The sequence below is a fragment of the Gopherus evgoodei genome, chromosome 3, assembly GCF_007399415.2.
Source record: "Gopherus evgoodei ecotype Sinaloan lineage chromosome 3, rGopEvg1_v1.p, whole genome shotgun sequence".
NCBI classification, from domain to species: Eukaryota; Metazoa; Chordata; order Testudines; family Testudinidae; genus Gopherus; species Gopherus evgoodei.
Window position 1 is genome coordinate 69,368,901 of NC_044324.1, and position 26,204 is coordinate 69,395,104.

A 26,204-nucleotide genomic window follows, 5' to 3' on the forward strand; every position below is an offset into this window, starting at 1 on the left:
CCTTTCCTCACCAGAATGTCAATTCGGCCACCGATCTCCCTGCCTCTAATCCCGAACCTTTTATCACAGCAGCACGGCTGGCTTCTTCACCCCAGTCTCTCCATGCTTCATCTCAAAGCCTAGTACCTGCATGGTTCTCCCAACGAGAACTAGACTGTTCCGACCAAGTTCAGAGGGTACTTCTACACAACAGAACACAATCCACCTGTACCACCTATCTCCGAAAGTGGAAACGATTCACAAAATGGTGTTCGACTAAACAACTGTCTTCTACCTTGGCACCTCTTCCCTGCATACTCAACTATTTATTGGACATTAAGCAATCCAGCCTTTCCCTCAGCTCCATCACAGTCCACTTAGCTGCCATCACAACCTTTCATGGTACAGTTGACAATACCTCGGTCTTCACTCATCCCATCACCAAGCGTTTCCTGAAGGGACTCCAAAGCTTATATCCAGACATTAAGCCACCTATCCCTCCATGGGATCTTCACCTAGTATTGTCCTGTTTAACTCATCAACCCTTTGAGCCCTTAGCCACTTGCTCCCTCTTGCACCTCTCGATGAAAACAGCCTTTTTGGTGGTGATTGCCTCTGCCAGACGGGCAGGCGAGATAGCAGCCCTTATGGCAGATCCACCATATGTGCTCTTCTTCAAGGACAAAGTTACTCTACGCCTACACTCAAAATTCCTTCCAAAAGTTCACGCTTCATTTCACATCAATAAACCAATACATCTACCAACTTTCTTTCCGAAACCACATGCAAACTCCTTCGAAGCCACAGTGCACACACTTGATGTGCGCAGGGCCTTATCCTTCTATTTGGACAGAACCAAACCCTTCAGAAACTCTCCTAGAGTCTTTGTCTCCATCGCGGAGCGCTCCAAAGGCATGCCTATCTCTACCCAGAGACTTTCGAACTGAATCTCCAATTGCATACGACTCTGCTATCAGATAAAAACCGTTACACCTCCAGCATTGATCAGAACACATTCCACTAGATCTGTATCTACCTCTGTAGCCTTCTTATGTAAAGTACCATTGACTGACATTTGTAGAGCAGCCACTTGGTCCTCCGAGCACACATTTGTCAAATACTATGCCCTTACTCAGGGCCCTCTCTCTGACAATACTGCCCTGCCTAATCGAGTATCTACTGCATTCCTGCCAGATCCGAAGTCCCTACCTCCTTGAGATACACTGCTTCGAAGTCACCTAGAGTGGAGCACCCACAGGGACATCTCTCGAAGAAGAGGAGGTTACTCACCTTGTGCAGTAACTGAAGTTCTTCGAGATGAGTGTCCCTGTGGGTGCTCCACTACCCACCCTCCTCCCCTCTACTTCGGAGTTGGGGTAGCCTCTGTTGTAGAGAAGGAACTGAGGGAACTGGCTGCGCATGTTCACTAGAGGCGCTCAGAGCGGGGCCAGGCTCTGAGCATGCGTGGCCAGTGTGAGTGCTGCTGAAGAAATCTCCGATCAAAGGCTCAGGGGCACACCGACACCTAGAGTGGAGCACCCACAGGGACACTCATCTCAAAGAACGTCAGTTACTGCACTAGGTGAGTAACCTTCTCGTCTCATATTAATGATCACACAGAAAAAGTGTCACAAAATACAGTTTAGAAGAGAGAGATGTTTCTGAGGAAAACATTAAGAAAAGTAATGTTTTCCATTGCTGCACACAGTGCAAACATTTTAAAATTATGCCTTCCGCAACCCAGTTTTAAGTGAGCCTTGTAATCAGTTCAGCTTTAAACACAGAAGAAGCTTCTATTAACATTTTGGCAAACTAGTAAGTATATCTAATTCTTGAGCGGTTTTTCTTCCAATAATCTGGGAAATAGGGTTCTGAATATACTCAGTAACTGTAAACTTCTCACATTGGACTTCTCACTACACTAGAATTTAAGAAGCTCAGGCACTTGGATGTGCAGTTAAATTACTGAATTGTTACCAGATAAGAACCAAATCCTTGTTGCATTGAAATAAAACAGTATAACTCCCATGATTTCCATAGGACCAGAATTTAACTTTAATTGATAAACTTCTCTTTTAACTTTCTTACATATTTTATCACTTTTACCTTCAAATTAGAGCCTCATGCACACTTTCCTGTGAACTAACCTGGGGAATATGGCAGGCAAGAAGTGTCTTCATGGTACATTCCCTCTTTGCATGAATCTGCAGTCATAAGATATTAGAAGTTCCAATTCTTCATATGGTGAAAGAGTTAAGAGGCAACCAAGTTCTGTAATAATTTTCAGCCCACTCACCCTGTAGAATAGTTCCCAAGTTACTGCAGACCTGAGTCTTTGTCCCTATCTGGTCTGGCAACATGATTAAAGAAATTGTCAATCAGCGATGCTCCTTGCCTCTGGCATATTCCCTGTGAGCCACATTATGCTGCAGTAAATAACATATGGGGGAGATTTTGGCTCTTATTCTTGTGCTAGATGCACTGGCATTGAATATTTTTGAGTTGATAAATAATCCAGTCAGTTTTGGTTACTAATATATTTGAAAATTACAGAAAAGTCCCAATAATTGTTTCAGCTACCAGGCAAATAGCAGAATTTTTTATTTATTTTTTAAAATGGTGTTTAAGGTAAAGCAGGGGCCACAACTGTTACTAAAACAAGTAAAGAAAAAGAAATAGAGAAAGGGAAGCAGCTACAGAATGTTAATTCATGTACTTTTTTCCTTAGACATGGATTTATTTCAAATACATCTCTGCTCACATTTAAAAACCTAACCTATACATTTTGAAAGTAAAACAGCTTTGACTGAGAGATGCAATAATTAGGAAACATAAGAGATGTCTTTCTTATCATGATAAAAAGTAATTACCGTATATACTCGTTCATAAGCTGAATTTTTAGTAAAAACGGGAAGCACCAGAGAAGGGGGTTGGCTTATGAACGAGTATAGAGAGGGAGAGGTGAGACACAGCCCCTCTCCCCAACAGAGGGGGCAAGGAGAGGCAGCACAGTGAGAAGGGAAGAGCCGTGGCCAGAGTCTCCCCACTACGCTACTCCCCCCTAGCCTCCAAAGCAGCTGCAGTTCCGGGGCTGTCAGGCTGCAGCCGTGCCACTTGGCCTCACCTCCCAGAGCAGTCTGTGGCCACGCCACCCGGCTGCCGGAGCATGGTGCGGCCACGTCACCCTATCTGGCCCACTGAAGCAGGCTGTGGCCGCACTGCCCAGCCTGCCAGAGCAGCTCCAGTGAGGCCAGAGACATCCTCCCCAGATCGCCAGGGATGGGATGGGATGGGGAGAGTGTGGGGATCCTGGGCTAAGGGTGGGGTCATGTGGGGAGTGGTCACGTGGGTTACTCCACTGACCCCCAGCTTCTCCCCCCTCCAAAAAAATCTCCCCATCAGTTGCTGTCCCGGCCTGTCAGAGTAAGCAGCCTGCGGACACTGGAGGTAAACAAACCATCTCAGCCCCCCAGTGGCTTATCCTGATGGCCCGGGAGCCAAAGTTTGCTGACCCTTGAATTATAGGGTCGGCTTATGAACAGTTATAAAAAATTTCCATTTTTATTTATCCATCTTGGGGTGGGGGCAGGGTGCAGCTAATAAATGAACTGGCTTATGATCATGTGTATACAGTACAACTGACCATACATTAATCTTCTAACTAAAGGTAAAATGCTTCAGTTGTCAGATGCATTGTAGTTGTAGCTATGCAGTCCCAGGATATTAGAGACACAAGGTAGGTGAGGTAACATCTTTTATTGGACCAGCTTCTGTTGGTGAAAGGGATTTCAAGATTTATATATTTGTGAGTTCTAGAATGTGCCATGGAAACCTGCAGTAGTATATAGGTGTTTTATAGTAAGTGTTGTAATTTTAGTCAGATCTCTTAAAACATAATCAGTCAGCACAGTAACATGTGTGGATGATACATCTCCAGTGAGAAAAAAATAATGCTATAAGAAGTGATGCTGATGACTAAATAGGATAATATCCTTTTCTCTGATCTGTTTAAAGCAGTGCCCAGCACCATGGCAAGGAGTGCTGTTCTGCTGAAGGCACTGCCTTTCAGATGAAGTGTAAAATTGAAGTCCCTGGCTAATTGCGGTCATTAAAGACACTTACATGAGTAGGGATATTAACCCAAATGTCATGATCAAATTCCAGTTTGGGTTATTACATTCAGGCTACCAAAATTTTCCATAAAAACGATAAGGTGGTTTTCTTTTTGTTCGAAATCATTAGTGTTTTTACAGTATTAACATGTGAAAGCAAGGTCTGTGTGTCCAAAAAATTTTGCAGTCTACATAATCTATTTGTGTAACTTTTTTTTGTGTTTTACTAAAGCAGTGTGACTGAATTAACATTAGTGTGTGTCAGGTTACTCCATGATTTATTTGAATTTAGGACGGAGTGTAAAACAAAAATAGAAGTCCATTCCCTGATGCCTGGAGGGGAAGAAGGAAGGAATGTATCTTTTCATTGATGGGTGGAGTGATTTCTGTATCAAATTATCTGTAAAGTGGTTTGAGATCTTTTTGAATGGAAGGCACTATTTTACATTTATAAATAGCTTTGTCATTTGTACTTTCTAAAGTTTCTATAAAATTTAAGCATTTAATAACCAGTATCAATCATCTTACAGATCATGTGGGAAAACATTTAATGGTAGTCAAATACAACTTTGAAAAATCTAGTTCTCCAAGATGATGATAGAGATTCCTTTGTTACTCATTAGAGAGTGAGAACGTTTTGATGACAATTCCAGATTCTCAATTGCATTGTCTTGTGTTTAATATCACTGTGTTGTATACAGATTGTTATAATACTCATCTGAACTCTTTCCAGAATCCCATTCTCAATTTTGAGCTACCAATGAACTTAACAGACTGGTTTCCACGCCCCAGAATGAAAACTAAACGAGAAGAAATACGAAACATAATCCTGAAATTGCAGGAACAGCAGAACAAAGAAAAGAAGGGACAGAAGGACCTACATTCACCAGAAAGAGCTCTGCAGGAAGGAACAGAACAATTTATCAACAGTAGCTCAGACTAAATATTATGTCTGTTGCATGTTAGCTCTGCAGTCAAAAACTGAAATATATTTTCTTTGTCTGCCCAGACTAAAGAATTGGAGTATTCTCTGCCCAAAAGTTATTTGGGAATGTTAATGCCTGTATAAATGTGTCATAAAAGGAATACATTCCCAAAAAGATATGTATTAAGTAAACAAGTTTGTACATATGTTAATGAGGCCAACTTTTTCAGCGTTTGTAATTAATTTTTTTCACTTGTTAGGAAGCTTTTGTTATGTATTTCTGTTAATAGAACTTAAATAGCCACTTCTAAACATAAAGCAAATAAAGAAAATATTTATAGGATGAAATGGTTAACTTTTTTCTTTTTCAGTAAAATTGTCGTGTAACACATAGGGGATGATCTGGTAGCAAGATAATTAATTCATATTGTGACTTTTACTTTTGCCCTTACAAGATTATTCTGCTTGATCTACAAACAATGAGTGCGTGTCAAAGTGCACTGTGACCCCAGAGAGGGTAATTCACATGCTCACATACAGTATCCAGTGTAAGCAATGTAATTGTTAAATAGGAATGCTTCAGATTTGGGGTCATGAGAAGATATGCATGGCTGTTTAAAAAAAGAAAAAAACAGTTGCTCTTTGACCAGAGATTACTACTCAAGCAGTATTATAACAGTTTCAAATAAAGTGATCTTCAGTGATACTATTAAATCATATTTTGTGAATCCCAGATGTTGTACAATTGTATTTTGAAATTTCCCTCACTATAAAATTGTATTTTGGTAAGTGTACTTGGATAGCAGATTGCCCACATTACATTTTCTATGTTACAATTCTGAATGTCACATTCATATGTGCTTTATCTAAATAATGAACATTTAGAAATGTATGATTGCTATTTTTTGTAATGTCCACACCAAAAAATACCAAAATATCAGTGTTCATTGCTTGCTTATTTGTTTGTTCTTGATTCCAGGTAGCATCAAACTAAGCTGTTTAAAAAAAATTCGTTTATTTGGATACTTTCACAGTGTAATCTGATTTTAAACAATATAAAAACACAGCCTTATGAAGCCAGCATTTCTTGTAGTACAAAACGAAGCTACTACCTTGCACAGCCCTTCAAATATTAAAAAGGTTTTGTTATGCAGATGAAAGAATAAGAACTGTTGTTGCAAGGGTCTTGAATAATTCAGTCCTTCCTTAACATTAATTAATTTATATACTGGGAGGGTGAAATTGCCCCCTCCCATTTGAAAAAATAATCTGCAGGAGAGGTGGGGAAAACAAAGGTTCCCCCCACCCCACCCTGCAGTGTTTTCTCCAAGTTCTTTGATAGGTGAGTGTGCTTTGCTGTCCCCTTCTCCTATTGTCAAAGAACCAGGAAATTCAGCTCCCAAGCCCCGTGAGTCCGCTGAGATCAGCTAGAGACACTGGACCATCCACATGTAAACTTGTGCTTCTACATCAGCTTTTCACATACTAGACCCTAACAGCATTACCAAATAACTTGTCCTGCCAGGGAAATCCTGCACAGATAGTTTTCGGTGAACCCACCCTTCAAATAGGATTTCTCAGAAAGGTACTGTGATTGCACAACCTTGAGATGTTACCTTTTGCACAGCTTGATCATGGGATTTGGGGGAGGGTCTGTACATTTCCCCTCACCTCTTTTCTCCATGCATGAACTCTGGACCACACGGAGCCCTCAGAGGGGCCTGGGAAAATGTGGATGCTACTTATATATGTTAGGGAAGATGTGTACACAGAGATTTTCCTTTGCATAGAAGCGTGGTTTAACCTCTCTTGTGCATAACATTAAATATGTAACACACACAACTCTCGTCATGTCCTGCATTCTTGCCGTTGTCTGGGAAAGTCTATGATAAAAACAGGGTCAGAAAGAAGACAGGAGGGATGGGAAGACAATAAACAGTGCAACTAACAATCTAGAATAGTTGCTTATACAAATGCAATTAAAATCAAAGATACAGGGGGGGAATATTGAGATCTAGATATACTTGCAAATAGAAAACATTCTATACCTTCTCAATCCAGTCTTCCAATTTTTCCCTAATGAAACATTCTAATTAAATATAATATATCATAATGTCAGTATAGCACTGTTCCTTTTATAATAATTGTGGTACAGCTTTCAGAGTTTCTAATACTTTAGAACTACTTCCATTCTATTCCTAGGATTGGCCTAGAGCTTATTTTTCCCATTTGGGATGCCTGATTTATCATTTAATGTTAAATCTTGAGACCTTCTGTCATGCAGCAAACTAATACATATGTTAAATATAGAAAATTTTATTTTTTTAATAAAATGTGATAGAAAAATACAGAATTAAGAATTTGACTTATTTAAAACATTGAATCAGATTATACGAATTTATGTATGTGTGATGTTTGTTTTAGAGAATTACATGTTTTGATAGTTTGAGGGAATTCACCACTGATCATTTGGGACCAGTTTTATTTTACAAAAGTTAATGCAAAAAACTGAATATTTAAATATCCACTTTAATTATTTGTGTCATATATTAAAAAAAGTTTTAAGTGTGTTTTTTTAAACCATGGTGATAAGATTTGGTATTACAAATACTTTCCAAAAGTAGCATGACTCAATTGTTCAGTGAAAGCTATCAGATAGCTGACTAATTAGATGTAACTGTTGTATTGGCTTTCATGTTGGATAGAATAACAGTTAAGTATTCTTATAAGAGTTTTAGATTACTTTGCATAAAAAATTCATGCCTCTATGGTAAACATTTGGTGGATAACATCAGAAGTCGAGATGACATTTAAGTCATCCCTTATGACATTCATAGTTTTCTTGCTTAAGTAGCTACGCTAATGTGCACATGTGTGCACACATCCTTTAAAAGCACCAAAAACTGGAAAAAGAATATTTTGTTAATCTGTCGTGGGGAAAAAATGACCTCACTATTCTCTTGATTTGGAAACTAATGTCAAAGGATTCAGTGAAGAGATGATTTTAAAAAAAAAAATCCTCATAAACAATGAGGAAAATGGACAGCTGCTTGGTTTTTAATTATACACTGTATATTACACCATGAAGGAAGAACAATATGCCTTTGCATTTTGAAGTCATGAAGCTTTTTTCCCCTTTCACTGTTTTCAAAAAATAAACAGACTTTTTTCTATTGAACATCAGCTTCCTGAGGTTACAAATACATCATATTGAGCACATATTGTTCTTATTTTCAGCATCTGTGTTCATATTCTATAACAAGCTTAGTTCTTCTTCGAGTGATTGCTCACATCCATTCCAGTTAGGTGTGCGCGCTGTGCGTGCACGTTCGTCGGAAACTTTTTACCCTAGCAACTCCAGTGGGCCGGCAGGTCGCCCCCTGGAGTGGCGCCGCCATGGCGCCCAATATATATCCCTGCCGGCCCACCCGCTCCTCAGTTCCTTCTTACCGCTGTGTCGGTCGTTGGAACTGTGGAGCGCGGCATAGCTGTCCTCCACGTCCCTAGCTCTCCTAGTTCTCTATCGTTTATCTATCGTTCAACTCTAGTTCCATTATAGTTGTTAATTAGTTTGTTAAGTAGATAGTTAAGTTAAATAGTTGTTAAGTAGTTCTTTGCCGGGGGCTTAGCCCTTCCCGGCACCCGGCGCCAGGCTCATGCCTGTTTCGCCGGGCTTCAAGCAGTGTGCGGCCTGCAAGAAGCCCATGCCTACCAGCGATCCCCACGAAGCGTGCCTGAAGTGCCTCGGGGAATTGCACAGATCCGACAAGTGCCGCATCTGTAAGGGTTTTAAGCCGAGGACAAAGAAGGAGAGGGATCAAAGGCTCCGAACTCTCCTAATGGAGGCGGCACTTGACCCGACGGCTTCGCAGGCCGTGGTATCGGCACCGGCACCGGATCGCTCCGGCACCGAGAAGACTCCTCGGCACCGACCCTCTCCGGCACTGGAGTCAGAGCCAAGGCCATCGAAGTCTGATACTCCGGCCAGGCAGACCCGGCTAGAGCGCCCGGCCTCGACATCGGCCGTGGAGCCGCCGGCACCGTCAGCACCGTTGACTCCGGGCCCGGCGGGTCCGTTGAGTCCGGTACCGCCAAGCTCCCCCATGAGATCTGGGGTTGAGATAGTGGTCCCGTCCACACCGGAGACCTTCGCCTCGGCTCGGGACCTTATTGCCCTGACTGAGCCCACTCGGCTGCCACCCCCGGTACCTCCGGTGCGGGTCGTGTCCAGAGGCAAGCCCATGATATCGGCACCGCCCAGAGACAGTCGTTCACGATCCAGGTCCCGACGTCTTGGGCGCTCCAGATCCCGACGCCGCTCGCAGTCCCGGCACCGCTCCCCTCAGCGGTACCGGTCGCACTCGCGGCACCGGTCGGCATCGAGACGGTCGCGGTCAGGCTCCAGTCGTCGACACTGGCACCGCGATTCCAGGAGCAGGTCCCGACGCTACTCGCCGCACCGGTCGACCTCCCGGCACCGAGCTGGTGGCAGGTCCCGGTCTCGGTCGACCTCCCGGCACCGAGCTGGTGGCAGGTCCCGGTCGACCTCCCGGCACCGAGCTGGTGGCAGGTCCCGGCACCGAAGCGGCGCCCGGTACCGATCAGGATCCCGGCACCGTGACAGATCCCGGTCCCGATCCCGATCCCGGCACCGATATGACTCCCGGCACCGGTCCCCGGCACCGAGAGGATCCTCCGTGCCGGCCCGCGCAGACCCTTACCATCCAGGGTCGGCCCCACGATGGCCCTCGAGACAGCCGTCCGTATCTTCCCAGACGGACAGCGGGTATGCGCTGGGCACCGACAGGCAGGCGGCGCTGTTCGGTGATCCGCCGCTGCAGGACCAAGGCCCACAACAGTGGGGATTCTGGACACCCTGGGCATACCATCAGGCCCAGGGCCCCCAGCAGCTCCCTGCTAGACCGGTGACTGCGGAGCGTAGGGCCCCTGAAGCCTCGTTGTCTCGCCCCCCTCCCTCCCCGGAAGGGGAGGAAGGGTCCAAGCAGCAGGACTCCGCTGCGGCTCCGGAGGCAGAGGCGAGGGCTGAGGAAGACCCTCAGTTAGACACTCTCGTGCCTGGGGTCTCATCTTCCTCCTCCCCGGATGAGGCGGTGGCGGGTACCTCCTCCAACAGTCCCCCCCCGCTGGATCTCAGGGCGCACCAAGACCTCCTCAGGCGATTGGCTCAAAATCTGAGTCTGCAGGCAGAGGAGGTCTCGGAGATAGAGGATCCAATTGTAACCATCCTCTCTTCTGATGCTCCCACCAGGGTCGCCCTGCCCTTCATACGGACCATCCAGGCCAACGCCAATACCATCTGGCAGTCCCCGGCCTCCATCCCTCCGACAGCGAAAGGAGTCGAGAGGAAGTACATGGCCCCTTCTAGGGGATACGAATATCTCCATGTACACCCGACTCCGGGTTCACTGGTGGTGCAATCAGTGAACGATAGGGAGCGTCACGGCCAGGAGGCTCCAGCCCCCAAATCCAGAGAAGCCAGGCGGATGGACCTCCTTGGCCGTAAGGTGTATTCGGCTGGGGCGCTGCAGCTCAGGGTCTCCAACCAGCAGGCCCTGCTGAGCAGATATGCCTTTAATTCCTGGGTGGCAGTGGACAAATTTAAGGAGCTGCTGCCACAGGATGCTCGCCAAGAGTTTACGGCCATCTTGGACGAAGGCAAGAAGGTCGCACGCACGGCCTTACAAGCCTCCTTGGACGCTGCGGACTCGGCTGCCCGTACCCTCGCGTCAGGAGTTACGATGCGTCGCATCTCCTGGCTGCAGGTTTCCGGCCTTCCGCCGGAGCTCCAGCATACCATACAGGACCTTCCTTTCGAAGGCCAGGGCCTGTTTTCTGATAAGACAGACCCCAGACTCAAGAGTCTAAAAGACAACCGGGTTATTATGCGGTCCCTCGGGATGCACACCCCCGTGACGCAGCGTAGACCCTTTAGGTCGCAACAACAGCAGCAACGTAGGCCGTTTTCCCAGTTCTGCCAGCGGCAGGACCTCTACAGGCGCCGCGGCAGGAACGGAAGGCGCAGGCAGTCGGGGAACCAAGGGGGGCAGAACCAAGGCTCCTCAAAACCCCCGCCTGGTCCTAAGCCTTCATTTTGAAGGTGCGCCCGAGGGCGCGGTAACAGTTTCCCCTATGGATCCTTCCCCCCCGTTTTCCAACCGCCTTTCGTTTTTCCTCCCGGCGTGGTCCCAAATAACATCGGACCGCTGGTTCTTAAGCATGGTGCAGACGGGATACCGCCTGCAGTTTGTTTCATTTCCTCCTTCCCGCCCTCCTTCCTCGTCCCTCTTCAGGGACCCCTCTCACGAGCAATTCCTTCGGCAGGAGGTGCAGACGCTCCTCAGCAAAGGAGCTATAGAGGCGGTTCCGGAAAACGAGAAAGGCAAGGGGTTTTATTCCCGCTACTTTCTGATCCCCAAGGCCAAGGGGGGCCTCAGGCCTATCCTCGACCTGCGAGAACTCAACAAATACCTCATGAAGTTGAAGTTCCGCATGGTATCCCTGGGGACCATTATTCCATCCCTGGATCCGGGAGACTGGTACGCCGCCCTCGACATGCAGGACGCGTATTTCCACATTGCCATCTGGCCACGCCACAGACGCTTTCTCCGCTTCGTTGTGGGGGCTCTTCATTATCAGTTTGCAGTCCTCCCATTCGGCCTGTCCACGGCCCCAAGGGTGTTTACAAAATGCATGGCAGTTGTCGTGGCGCATCTTTGGCGCAACCGTGTCCACGTGTTCCCTTATCTGGACGACTGGTTGATTCGGGGCACGTCGGAACAGCAAGTCAACAGCCATGTCCGCGTGATCACCGGCATGTTTGCAAGTCTGGGCCTCTTGATAAACACAGACAAGTCCACCCTGAGGCCCACGCAGAAGGTGGAATTTATCGGGGCCGTCCTGGACGCCACTGTGGGCAGGGCCTCGCTGCCTCTGCAACGGTTTCAGACCATGGCGGCGATCGTTCAACGTTTGCGGTCAGCCCCATTGACGTCAGTGAGGACATGTCTAACCCTGTTAGGCCACATGGCGGCGGGCACCTTTGTGACCGACTACGCTCGGCTCCACATGAGGCCTCTCCAGCTGTGGCTTATCAGTCATTACAGGCCGGCAAGGCAACCGTTAGACATGTTAGTCACAATCCCCCAGAAGGTCTTAGATTCTCTCGGCTGGTGGTTAGACCAGTCCGTATTATGTGCGGATCTTCCCTTCCACCCCTCTCAGCCCTCGGTATCCCTGACAACGGATGCCTCAGATCTAGGCTGGGGGGCCCACCTAGGGGCCCTGCGGACACAGGGCCTGTGGTCCCAGGAGGAGGTGGGGCTACACATCAACATGCGGGAGTTGAGAGCGGTCCGCCTTGCTTGTCAAGCGTTCTGTCATCAGCTTCAGGGTCGTTGTGTCGCCGTGTTCACGGACAACACGACGACCATGTACTATATCAACAAGCAGGGCGGCACCAGGTCCTCCTCCCTGTGCCACGAGGCGATACGACTCTGGGACTTTTGCGTAGCCCACTCCATTCACCTCAGGGCTTCCTTCCTCCCTGGAGTACGGAACACGCTGGCAGATCGATTGAGCAGATCCTTCCTGTCACACGAGTGGTCCCTTCGCCCGGACGTCGCTCTCTCCATTTTCCGGAGGTGGGGTTATCCCCGGGTGGACCTCTTCGCGTCCAAGGGGAACAGGAAGTGCCAAGCGTTCTGCTCCTTTCAGGGCAGGGAGCCGGGGTCGATAGCGGATGCCTTCCTCATCCAGTGGTCGACCCACCTGTACTATGCGTTTCCCCCGTTCCCTCTGGTCCACAAGGTCCTCCTGAAGGTGCGCAGAGACAGGGCTCTCGTGATCATGGTGGCCCCGGCATGGCCCAGGCAGCACTGGTACACCATGCTGCTGGACTTGGCCATAGCCGACCCAGTTCCCCTGCCCCTTCATCCGGACCTGATTACCCAGGACCACGGGACCCTCTGTCACCCAGACCTGCAGTCGCTGCACCTAGCGGCGTGGCTCCTGCGTGGCTGACTGGTTCCGAGCTGCGCTGCTCCACGCCTGTGAGAGAGGTGCTCTTGAGCAGCAGGAAACCGTCCACAAGAGCCACATATTCGGCGAAATGGAAGCGCTTCTCCTGTTGGTGCGTAGAGAGAAATCTCCGCCCTATGGAAGTTTCGATAACCGAAATCTTAGACTACGTTTGGTCCCTCAAAGGGCAAGGTCTGGCCTTATCGTCGTTGCGAGTCCACCTAGCAGCTATCTCCACCTTTCACCCGGGTGCGGACGGTCTCTCCGTTTTTTCTCACCCGACGGTGTCGAGATTCCTTAAAGGGCTGGAACGTTTATTCCCTAACGTCCGTCCCCCTGCTCCAACCTGGGATCTTAACCTGGTGTTGTCCCGGCTCATGGGGCCCCCCTTTGAGCCGTTAGCTACTTGCTCCCTGCTCTACCTCTCTTGGAAAACTGCCTTTCTAGTGGCTATCACCTCAGCTAGACGGGTGTCGGAGCTCCGAGCTCTTGTGGTAGACCCCCCATATACGGTCTTCCACAAGGACAAGGTGCAGCTGAGACCACACCCTGCTTTTCTGCCCAAGGTGGTCTCAGCCTTCCACGTCAACCAAGAGATTTTCCTTCCGGTTTTTTTCCCAAAACCTCACTCCTCAGGCAGGGAGCAGCAGCTCCACTCGCTGGATGTCCGTAGGGCTCTCGCGTTCTACATAGAGAGGACTAAGCCCTTCCGAAAATCCCCCCAGCTTTTCGTGGCGGTAGCAGATCGTATGAAAGGGCTTCCTATCTCCTCCCAGAGGGTATCCTCTTGGGTTACGTCCTGTATCAGGACCTGTTATGACTTGGCCCATGTCCCTACGGGCCGTGTGACTGCGCATTCTACCAGGGCGCAGGCGTCGTCGCTGGCTTTCCTCGCCCGCGTGCCCATCCAGGAAATCTGTCGGGCAGCGACCTGGTCATCGGTCCACACCTTTGCTTCCCACTACGCCCTGGTCCAGCAGTCGAGGGAGGATGCGGCCTTCGGAACTGCAGTGCTCCGTGCCGCGACTTCTCACTCCGACCCCACCGCCTAGGTATGGCTTGGGAGTCACCTAACTGGAATGGATGTGAGCAATCACTCGAAGAAGAAAAGACGGTTACTCACCTTTGTAACTGTTGTTCTTCGAGATGTGTTGCTCACATCCATTCCACACCCGCCCTCCTTCCCCACTGTCGGAGTAGCCGGCAAGAAGGAACTGAGGAGCGGGCGGGCCGGCAGGGAAATATATTGGGCGCCACTCCAGGGGGCGACCTGCCGGCCCACTGGAGTTGCTAGGGTAAAAAGTTTCCGACGAACGTGCACGCGCGGCGCGCACACCTAACTGGAATGGATGTGAGCAACACATCTCGAAGAACAACAGTTACAAAGGTGAGTAACCGTCTTTTTTGTGTTGTCTTTAACATGTTAAAACACTAAGCATCATATAATGAAATTTTCATATAAAGGTGCTTATACTTTATAGTCCTACACACCCCATTTACTGTTTAAGGACTCAAGCTGGAGAGGTGCTGAGCATGCTTAACTCTTGAAGTCCTGATATGGGGACCTTGCTTCTTTTAGGCATGAAACTTGCCATCTTTTTTTAAATGTTTTGGAGTTGCTCTGATATGCAGAATTTCAGGGAGGCCTATAAACATCTCTCCTTGCAGTGTGCTTGGATGCACTAGGAGAGGTTGCTGAGTGCAGTAGTTTCCGGGAGTTCGTGTACACTTTCCCATCTCTGTCTGGAAATAGCCACCGTTACTTGCTCTGTCACTGTCTCAAACCATAACCGATGTGGTCAAGATGACAAGCTGAACATCTTTCTCTAGATTCTTTCAAGCCAAATCCCCATCTCTCAACACCATTGTACCTGTTTGCTGATGTGATGAAACATACGTTCTTGCCCTTAGGACCCAACTTAGTGCAGTTGTACTCTGGAGAATGACTGTGGAGTTAGTTTGGTTTGGGTCTCTTTGACTCAGAGCCTGTTGGTCCCATGTAGTAATAACTACCAGCTGCCAGCCCTGCACCCTGAATTCTAGCTGTCAAACTCTTTTCTTACATAAGCATGATTGCTAAGGCTATGATTCTATCACGAATTCCATGATTTCAAGAGAGGTCCGCAAGTTCGGGCTCCTGCCCTCAGGGCTGGAGGAAGGAGCACTACCTCCACCTCCTGACTCACCTCATTGGGTCACCCAGCTGGTGGGTCAGCGTCAACGCCTACATTGTAATACTTTATTGTTAAATTGTTACACATTTTTTTGTTGCTGTGATCATATACCCTGATTGTGTACATTTTACCAGGACTGTGCTGTGAATTTTGCCAAATTTTACCATGACAAAATCATATCCATACTCACTGGTAATAAAAAATGTGTTGTCAAAAGGAGATAATCCTGTTTCTGCATATGAGTAATTATAAACTCATTAGTTTTGAGGTACTTAAAGATAATTTCATTGTTATCTTCAAAGGATAAGAATGTATTTTCCTTTTATAAATGTTTTATATGAATAAAAACAGTACGAATATAGTCTATTAAAATAACTTAAACCACTGAAATATTTAGAGACACAAGAAAAGGAGACTGGTCTGTTTTTGAGCATCTCTTCCTCTCCCTTCCCTGCCCCAAGGTCTTATTTTGCTGTTTTGAGTTTAGTTTCTTTGAATCCTTTGGGGAAATGACTTCCTGAAAATAGTATTTGCATATTTATTTGAAATAGTTGAACATGGGATGAGAAGAAACCACTCATTCATATTTACTTAGGATTTAAAAATTAGCCAAATGCATTTTTATTGGTAAATGACCTATTTTTATTGAAATGTTCTAAATTGATTGCGTCCCATCAATATACTATATTTGTCCGTTGCAGAGCTGCAGCACATCTCATGGAAAGGTCATAATAATAATAATAAATGAGGTCTGTCTTTTTCATATAACAGAATTCTTATTTCAGTACTTGTGTTTGTAAACTCTAACCTATGTGGTGGACCAGATCCTCCGCTTGTGTAATTTAAGTCAATGGTGCTTCAAGGGTTTGTCAGCTGAAGATATGGTACCACATATCCTAAAGCAATGCAGCATTAAGGAAAATCCAGCGTTAGAAATTTTTTAAGTTTAAATTGTTTTATGGGATTAAAACAAGATGCATTTCATCTGTGGTTTAACCTAGTGTAATGTATAAATTTATATCATGTCAGGGAAATCTTAAGTATTTTTACAACTATACTAATTAGGCTGAGTTTAATATTTACAGTGTATAGGTCGCAAAGAATCCTGTGGCACCTTATAGACTAACAGACATTTTGGAGCATGAGCTTTTGTGGGTGAATACCCACTTCTTCAGATGCATGTGGTGGAAATATCCAGGGGCAGGTATATATATGCTAGCAAGCAAGCTAGAGATAATGAGGTCAGTTCAATCAGGGAGGATGAGGCCCTGTTCTAGCAGTTGAGGTGTGAAAACCAAGAGAGGAGAAACTGGTTCTGTAGTTGGCAAGCCATTCAGTCTTTGTTCAATCCTGAGCTGATAGTGTCAAATTTGCAGATGAACTGAAGCTCAGCAGTTTCTCTTTGAAGTCTGGTCCTGAAGTTTTTTTTGCTGCAGGATGGCCACCTTAAGGTCTGCTATAGTGTGGCCAGGGAGGTTGAAGTGCTCTCCTACAGGTTTTTGTATATTGCTATTCCTAATGTCTGCTTTGTGTCCATTTATCCTTTTCCGTAGAGACTGTCCAGTTTGGCCGATGTACATAGCAGAGGGGCATTGCTGGCATATGATGGCGTATATTACATTGGTGGATGTGCAGGTGAATGAACCAGTGATGGTGTGGCTGATCTGGTTAGGTCCTGTGATGGTGTCGCTGGTGTAGATATGTGGGCAGAGTTGGCATCGAGGTTTGTTGCATGGATTGGTTCCTGAGCTAGAGTTATTATGGTGTGGTGTGCAGTTACTGGTGAGAATATGTTTCAGGTTGGCAGGTTGTCTGTGGGCAAGGACTGGCCTGCCACCCAAGGTCTGTGAAAGTGTGGGATCATTGTCCAGGATGGGTTGTAGGTCGCTGATGATGCATTGGAGAGGTTTTAGCTGGGGACTGTATGTGATGGCCAGTGGAGTCCTGTTGGTTTCTTTCTTGGGTTTGTCTTGCAGTAGGAGGCTTCTGGGTACACGTCTGGCTCTGTTGATCTGTTTCCTTATTTCCTCGTGCGGGTATTGTATAGGTCTTTTGCAAAACATCCTACTATGCCCTGAATATAACAAATGTTTGAATAAAGCTACATCAGATTGAAAATCAATATTCTTAATTTACAACTCATAAAATAAAATAGATGGTATGCTCCCTTTTTGGGTAGACATAAAATATAGTAGCCTAGATAAGTTTCAAAAGATTGGGCAGTTCATATATAATAGAGAAGAAGCACAACCTAATCAGAGCAGTAAGCATATGATTATGATTTGATTGGGAGTTTAAAATTGCCACTAAAGTTGGATGTTAAATGCAAATAGTAAGTTAAAAAAAAGCAGCACAATTTTAGCTTAGCTAATTTTCACACCATGTTGCTTCAGTCCTAGAACTTCCATGGAAATGGTATACAGCAATATGCCAGATAGCACCTATGTCCTGTAATATAAGTAAACAAGGTAGGCCAATGCAAAAGGAACACTTGGCTCATTACATCATTTAATTGCACTTCGGGTAGGAAATTAATCTAAATGTAGTCCTGTGGTGCACAGGAATGTAAATAAACAGATAAACATGCTTCTGACTTCAAAGAAAACATGTACTTTGTTCCGAGCATTAAACGGGCTGTTCTGTGAGCCACACTGAATCAATGCTGCACTATAATCTCTCTAAGTTAACAAGGGGCAATAAAAGGCTGTGAGAAGATATACAAAAGCTTCATCCCATCTGAGTGACCTTAGGAAACTTTCAGACTGTTCTACTGCATCCAAAAGACTACATTCAAAGGATGTTGAGGTTGCAAAGTCAGGAAGTCGTAAATTAGGAAATGCCTGATTTAAGATTGTCTTTGCACAAGACAGACAATGCTCATTGAATGAGCAGCTATTCGATGTTTCATTTTAGCCCCATTGTTCAGCATGTGGCCCCATGCCTTGTTTACTGAGCACTATTCAAACTATGCTCTAACTACAGAACTATTAATTTCCTCATATGCGTTTTCCATGTTGCCCATCACCGTAGCTTATGCATGCATCACACACCCTGAATGAATTTATCTTCACAACACCCCTGTGAGCTGAGGGCTGTTGTCCTCATTTTACGGGTGGGGAGGAGAGGCACGGAGAAGTGTCCAAGGTCTACACTAATTTTGGCTGCCCAATTTCAGATGCTTATGGGCTGATATTTTAGAAAACTTGCCATTTTACAATGCAGCTTCCACTGACTTCGAGCTGTAAGTATCCACCTTTTGCAACAAATGAGGCAGACAACAGTTTTCTTATCTATAGAACCCTGATTCATTCCCAAAGTAGGTCCAGCCGGTGAACTGAATGAGGCAGGGTCCTGTGGAAAGAATAGTATGAGATCATGTAATTAAAGACTTTCTTATGGTGCAGGGGTGGCCAACCTGAGCCTGAGAAGGAACCAGAATTTACCAATGTACATTGCCAAAGAACCACAGTAATATGGCATCAGCTCCTCACCTTGGTCCCAGCACCTTCCTCCACCCTCCCCACACCTCCTGATCAGCTGTTTCATGGTGTGCAGGAGGCTCCGTTGGGGGAGGAGGAGGAGTGATGGCACTGGAGGCTCGGGAAAGGGGCGGGAAGGGGTGGAGTGGGGCAGAGCCAGGGTTGAGCAATGAGCACCCCCTGGCCCCATTGGCAAGTTGGTGCCTGTAACTCCAGCCCCAGAATTGGAGCCTATACAAGGAGCTGCATGGGGCTCTGGAGCCACAGGTTACCCCCGCCCCCATTATAGTGCATATGTACAAGGAGGCTAAATTAGGGTTAGTCAAGTTTATTTTAATTCTGGTGTTTCCTGACTTCTGAGTGCTTGTCCTTGCAACTATAAACATTCTTTTTGTCCATAAGGTGCACATGACTTTGTTGCTTTTACAGATCCAGACTAACCAGGGCTACCCCTCTGATTCTTTTTATGTAGGTTTTAAAAACATAATTTACTACATTGTGGAAAAAAAAAGCAACTCAGAAAACAGAACTTTCATCATGTGGCATCATCATGACCCCCACAAGCTTTATCAGCCAATTCATTAGATCAACCACGCTAACCTCTGCCACCTTAAACTAATTGAGTAACTCAGTGCTATAGTATTTTGTCATCCTAGAAGTGGTCAGAACCCCTTTTAGATATGTACTGTTGCATGCTGAATTAATCTAGCAACCAAAAAGTTAATTATTGTTAAGACTATGCATATGGTCCCTGTTAGGAGAAGTGCCTGGGAACAGACAAGGATAAAAAAGTCATCAGATTACTGGCCAGATTTAGAAAGCCTGGTTCAGAAGAGAGCAAATTGCCTCTGCCTTGTACCAGTGAAACAAGCCCCCTGTACCAGTAGGAGAAAATCACCCTGCAAATGGGATTCATTTGTCTTGGTGAGAGCAGACTTAACTCACACTCAGATATTCTGGCAGGAGCCACTGAGCTGAAGGGCTGAATAAACATAGTCCCCAAACATACTCTGCGTTTTCTGTCCAACTGCTACACACTCTTTGGGCAGCACTGGCCCTAACAACCTCATCAACAAGAAAGTTCTTTGAGTGGTTGGCCACATGAATTCAGCTCTTCGGGTACATGTGACCATGCAGACAAGATCAGATTCTTTTGGCAAGCAGTGTCCATTGGGTCCACATCTGTGGTGTTGACATCTTAGCACCCTTCCACCAGTGGCCTGACTATACCTGTACCCCTGCATGTCCATCTGCTTCTCCATGCACTGTTCTAGCATGAATGTTACATATTCATATTTTAACTTGATACAGTATGTTGGTCATTTTGCCAGTTGGCACAAAAAAGTCAGATATTTAATTTATAAACTAGGAACCACACCCCTTCCTTCCCCCACACGCAGACACACATACACACACTCCCCAGGTTAATACTTTAGATCATATATGGTGTTATTGGCAAGACCTCTGGTCACTGAGACCTCAATACCACAGATGAGAGAGATCCTCCCCCACTTGAATGAAGGGCCATTTGAGAATCCCCATTGCCACTCACCCTCCTCCTATGTGGGAATCACATTGGGAATCTAGGGAGAGGGGAGACTCTAGCAATAGTACCAACCCCATAGTTCAAAATCATGTCAGACAAAAAAAAATCATGACATCAGTCTAAAAATTACAGTGGCATTTGGGTTTTGTTTGTTTTTAAATTAGACTCCGGGGTTGGTCTGTCTGATTCGAGTACTTTTTTTCTCATTCAGTGTCAGGATTTTTGTTTCAGCTTCCAGGAGAAGTCCAAATAGCAAGAGCCTCCCAAATCAACAGCTAGGGGAAAAGACCCTCAGAAGCTAGACTTATGTGTATGGAAAGTCTATTTGTCAGCCAGGCCTCCAAATACAAATAGCTAATTACCAAGCACATCTCAGAAAATACAGTTATTTACATTGGACAAACTGTCTAGACTTACAGACAAGCTTCCTCCTGACACAGAGATGATTTAAAAATCTATAATGAACAGAGAGAAGCTGACAGCCCACACTTCCTTACAAGCAGCACTAGACGCAGCATGCACCCAGGACCAGCTCTAGGCACCAGCAAACCAAGCATGTGCTTGGAGCGGCACAATTTCAGGGCTGGCATTGCATTGCACAGCAGTTGCACTTTTGGAGGTGGGGGGGGTTTGTGTTTTTTTTTGCTTGGGGCAGCAAAAAACCTAGAGCCAGCCCTGCATCCACCATCGCCACATCTGTGACAATGAAAAGGCCATCCTGGCTTCAGGTATCAGGGATACCCAGAGAGAACCACATCATGATTGAGGACACTCCCTTTTAAAGCAATTAATTTTTTAATTCAAAGACAGTTGAGGCTGTCTATTAAAGGACACCAGGACTACCCTAAATTCCTGGGCCTGTATGTTCCAACTCCAAGAAGTAAGCAAATAAGTTCTTACAGTACCTTCAGGCAGTGTCTCTCTGCTCAGTTCTGCTACCACTTTCAAAGGACTTCAGAGCCACAAAAAGAAGCAGAGGATCCACCAATGATGCTCCTCTGCCTCATCTTCCATTGCTGCACAGTCAGTGTCTTCCACTAGGCGGCAAGTTTGATGCCAGTGTCGAGCACTTGGCTTTTGAGGATCCCTTTTCTTTCAGCCACTCTGATTTGGCAACCACCTCTTACTTTTGGGAAGCCTGGACTTGGATCACCTTGGACCAGTGAGTACTGGAAATTGTCTACAAGGGATATTCTAGCCAATTCCAGTCCATTCTTATCCCCTACTTCCCTTCTACGGAGCAGCCAGGCTTTTCTGGTATTCATATCTCATGAGCCACTCACGACAGCCCCTAATCACATGAAGCAGTGGAGGGAGGTGCCCACAAAGTTCTATAGCAGGGTTTTATTCCCATTATTTTCTCATTCCAAAGCACAAAGGGAGTTGGCAGCCCATCCTGAACCCTCAATGTCTCAACAAATTCATCCATTGTTTCACATTCAGGCTGGTGACTTTGAGCCCTCTAATTCCCTTATTGGACCCTTAAAACTGGTTCACGGGTCTTGACCTTCAGGATGCCCATTTTCACATATACATTCATCCAGCTCAGAGGAAATACCTCAGATTCCTAGTAGGAACATCTCACTACAGATCCTTTTGTCTTTCCACACCAGTAAGGGTATTAACCATGTGCTTGGCAGTCATGACAGCTCATCTAAGAAAAGAGGGGGTCCAGATGTAGCATATCACAATGATGACCTCATCCAAGGAAGCAGATAACCAACTTGTTTCAAGTAATTTTAAAACTCTTCATCACAGTGGGCCTCAAAGTCAACGGAGAAAAATCCTTAATGATTCTGATTCAAAGCATAGAGTTCCTAAGATTAGATTCTATCTCGGAGAGAGCTTGTCTTTCACAAGAAAGATTCCAGACTCTAGTGAACCTCATCAGCCAACTTTAAGTTCTCTCAAAGGTATCTGTGACAGCATGCCTCAGACTCCTGGGATGACATGCCCTCAAGCATCAAGGACTACCCAGGGTCCTGTGGAAACTGAGATAAGATTCTGGATCAGCGATCACATTAATCTGGCATTAATATCTCATGGACCGCTTAATACAGCCCCTAATCACTTTGCCTCCTGTGACCAACATAGTCTTGCAGAATAATGGTTAGATCCAACACCTGGACCCAGCATTGTTACATCCAACAGACTGGATAATGGTGTCTGATTGACATCCAGAGAAAACAGGTGGTCAGCTGAAGTTCAGAACATTCTACTCCAAAGCAGAAAAGCCTTGACTTATAAAGCTAAGTGGAATATCTGGGCAATTCAGCACCAGCTGTCTCCTGTGACAACACCCACTTCAGCATTACTGGATTATTTACTAGTCCTGAAACAATCCGGATTTTCTATTACAGTGGCATTTGGGTTTGGTTTTTTTGTTTTTTTTAATTAGACTCTGGGGTTGGTCTGTCTGATTCAAGTTCCATATGGGATTATCTAGCAGCAATATCTTCACATTACCCTCCTGTTCAGGGCCACATAGTATTTTCTCCCCTGTGACTATAGTATTCACAGGGTGGAACCCTAATCCCTATAGCACCTATGAATGAAGACTGCCTTTTGAGTAGCCATTACATCAGTTTAAAGGGCAGGATAAATCCAGACCCCACAAGGCAGGCCCCCCCTATACATTGCTTTATAAGGATCACTGTCAGGCCTCATCCCAAAGTCCTGCCCAAGGTTTTTTTCACAACTCTATGTGAACCAATTGATTCATCTCTCCAGTTTTCTTCCCCAAGAATGGCCTGAACAAACAGAGAACACTGAACTTCATACACATGATGTTTCAAGGGCATTGTCATATTACCTTACTGGGACAAAACAATTCAGGAACACACTGAGCCTGCTCATGGCCTTTGCTGATAGGATTAAGGGTCAGGCAATATCCTAACAAAAATGATCAAAATGGGTTATGAGTAAGGCTAAGATTTTTGTCACAGATATATTTTTAATAAAAGACATGGACAAGTCACAGGCAATAAACAAAAATTCACGGAAGGACCGTGACCTGTCCTGGACGTTCACTAAAATATCCCTGACAAATGGGGAGGTGGGTTAAGCACCAACTGCTTCTGGGGCTCCAAGTCCCCCACCCCTTCATTGAGTGAGAGCTCTGTGGTCACCCCCACACACAATGGCTGAGCAGCTATGGGGGGAGCCTGTGCCCATGATAGCAGAAAACTCCAGGGGGGTTCCCTGCCACCTGCAGCAAGTGGGAGCTCCTGAGGGTCCCAGCGCCACCCATCACGTTTCAACCTTCCTTCCCTGCTATTAAAGTCCTACTCCCTGGAGATTCTTTCTGTATTGGCAATGGAACTGAGGGACAGTTAGATCCATTCTTCTCTTTATGCCATCAGGGGAGGGGATATGAGGACATCTAAGGTACAAGACAGGAGCGGCGCCAAGGTTTCTGGCGCCCTAGGCAGAATTCGGGAGGGTGGCATTTTGTGCGCTCCCCATGGAGCACATGTGAGCTTCCAGTTCCGCTCCCATCTCTCTGCCGAAGAACAACCCTCCACCGAAATGCCATAGGCGACAGCGGCAGTCATTGAGCTGCTCAACTGCCTGCTGCTGTTTTCTGCGGCACGTGAGCAGAAGGTCCTTCTTCGGCAGTGCGACGGGAGCAGAACCGGAAGCTCCCGTGCGCCCCATGGGGAGCGTACAAAATGCCACCCCCCGAATCCTGGCACCCTAGGAGACTGCCCCAACAGACAATGGTGGCCAAAATAATTAGATTTTGTGTGCATGTAGTGTATGCATACCAAGAGTGGAATCTATGTGGACAAGACATCTTGAACAGCCACTGTTACTGCTAGGTAAGTAATCATTCTTTTTGACTTTTGTGCTGCTGTAATCTCACCCCCTATTGGATCTCATCGTTTGGGACTATGGAGTGAACGTGACCCTACAAAAAGCAATGGTCTTGAAAAGGACTGAGATAAGCAGGTTGGGGGGTGGAGAGAAATTATTGAGGCAAATCTATATTTTATGGAGATATACCTATCTCATAGAGCTGGCAGGTCATCAAGTCCAGTCCTCTGACTTCATTAGTAGAACCAAATACTGATTTTGCCCTAGCTCCCTAAGTGGCCCCCTCAAGGATTGAACTCAAAACCCTCTGATTTAGAAGACCAATGCTCAAACCACTGAGCTATTCCTCCCTCTAATTTTGTTTCTTCTTCTCTTGATTTGTTTAACATTATTTTGTGTTCCTTGCTTTGGAACTAGAATTTAGAATTATGTTTTTTAAATACTTACAGCTGGAGATAGAAAGAAAGAAAGAAAGAAAAAGGAATGTTCTTTAGGCACTGTGAATTCAAGAAATTGGGCCAGCAGAATTGCCTTCAAGCAAAATCCAGAACTGCAAAAGGCCAAGGAATGCCATCACTATTAGTGCAAATTCAGAATAATCAATTCCTCTTTAGCTTACATACATTTTTATACTAGAAAGGGGAAACTAAGTTCATTACTGAAATCACTCATTAAAAAGAAATTGGATTATATTCACATAGTAATTGGTGCGTAAGATACAAAATCTGACCAGCTTGTAACTTGAACAAACAACTTGGATTATAGGACGGATGTGGAGAAGAGGATGATTCATTTAGAGGGATTCAAAAATTGGCAATAGTTGTGTGACCACATATAATGGTTAACCCAAAGTCCACTGAAAAGAATTAAACCTTTAATGTAGCAGTGTAAAAAATGTGAGAACAAAGTATTTGGATGAAGTATTAGACTTGTTTGGGAAGGTATTTAGATCTTCCTATCTCACCAGCTGGTAAAGATTTTACATCTTAAAAAAGTAAGATAGCCTACTAAAAATGAATAAAAGTGTTGAAGTTGGAAGGACCATCATCTGCAAGGTATCAGATCTTGTATATAATAGAGCTGTCAGTTAATTGCAGTTAACTCATGCAATTAACTCAAAAAGTTAATCAGGATTAATCACAACAACAGAATACCAACTGAAATGTATTAAATATTTTTGGATTTTTTTCTATGCTTTCAATATTGAGTTCAATATTAGAACACAGACTACAAAGTGCACAGTGCTCACTTTATATTGTTATTTTTTATTACAAATATATGCACTGTAAAAATGAGAAACAAAAGAAATACTGTAGTATTGTTCAATCCACCTCATGCAAGTACTGAAGTGTAAACTGTAAAAACGATAAACAAAAGAACTAGTGTTTTTCACCTCATACAAGTACTGAAGTGCAATCTCTTTATCATGAAGGTGTAACTTACAAATGCAGATTTTTTTTTGGTTACATAACTACACTCAAAAACAAAATAGTGTAAAACTCTAGAGCCTACAGGTCCCCTGAGTCCTACTTCTTATTCTGCCAGTTGTTAAGACAAACAAGTTTGTTTACATCAGTGGTTCTCAAACTTTTGTACTGGTGACCCCTTTCACATAGCAAGCCTCTGAGTGTGACCTACCTTCTCCCTGGTTCGAGCCCATTCTCTTCCTCCCTCTCTGCACTGAGCTGAGGGTGGGAGTGCACTGACCAGAGGGTTGGGGGTGAAGGAGCAGGCTGGGGGTGGGGGTTCAGAGTCTGGTCAGGAGCTAGAATGAGGGAGGAAGCTCAGGAGGTTTGAATGTGGAGTGCTTACCAGGGACAGCTCCCATTTGGTGTGAGGGGTGCAGGTGGGAATGTGTGTGAGGGAGTGCAGGAGCTCCCGTTGGATGTTCAGGGTGAGGATGGGGATGTGGGGTGTGTGTGCAAGAGTCAGGTCATGGGGTGTGGGGTGGCTGGATATGTGTGGGAGTGCAGCAGTCAGAGCTGAGGTTGTGGGGCAATGCAGGGGTCAGGGCAGAGGACCGTGGGGGGGGAGTGCAGGGGTCAGGGTGTGTGTGGGGGTGCAGGGGTCAGGGCAGAGGGCTTGGTGTGTGTGGAGGGGGTTCAGGGGTCAGAGCAGAGGGCTGGGGTGCTGAGC

At 45.7% G+C, this 26,204-nt stretch overlaps 1 protein-coding gene across 1 annotated transcript in view; it reads left to right on the plus strand.

The window, feature by feature from the left end:
- The window catches only part of SENP6 (SUMO specific peptidase 6), a 180,038-nt gene extending 172,455 nt beyond the window's left edge, over positions 1-7,583 (plus strand). Inside the window, 1 exon segment of the mRNA XM_030555783.1 lies at positions 4,825-7,583. Within this exon segment, the coding sequence (XP_030411643.1) occupies positions 4,825-5,034 (210 nt within the window). The 3' untranslated portion in view covers positions 5,035-7,583.
- The last annotated feature ends 18,621 nt before the right edge of the window (positions 7,584-26,204 follow it).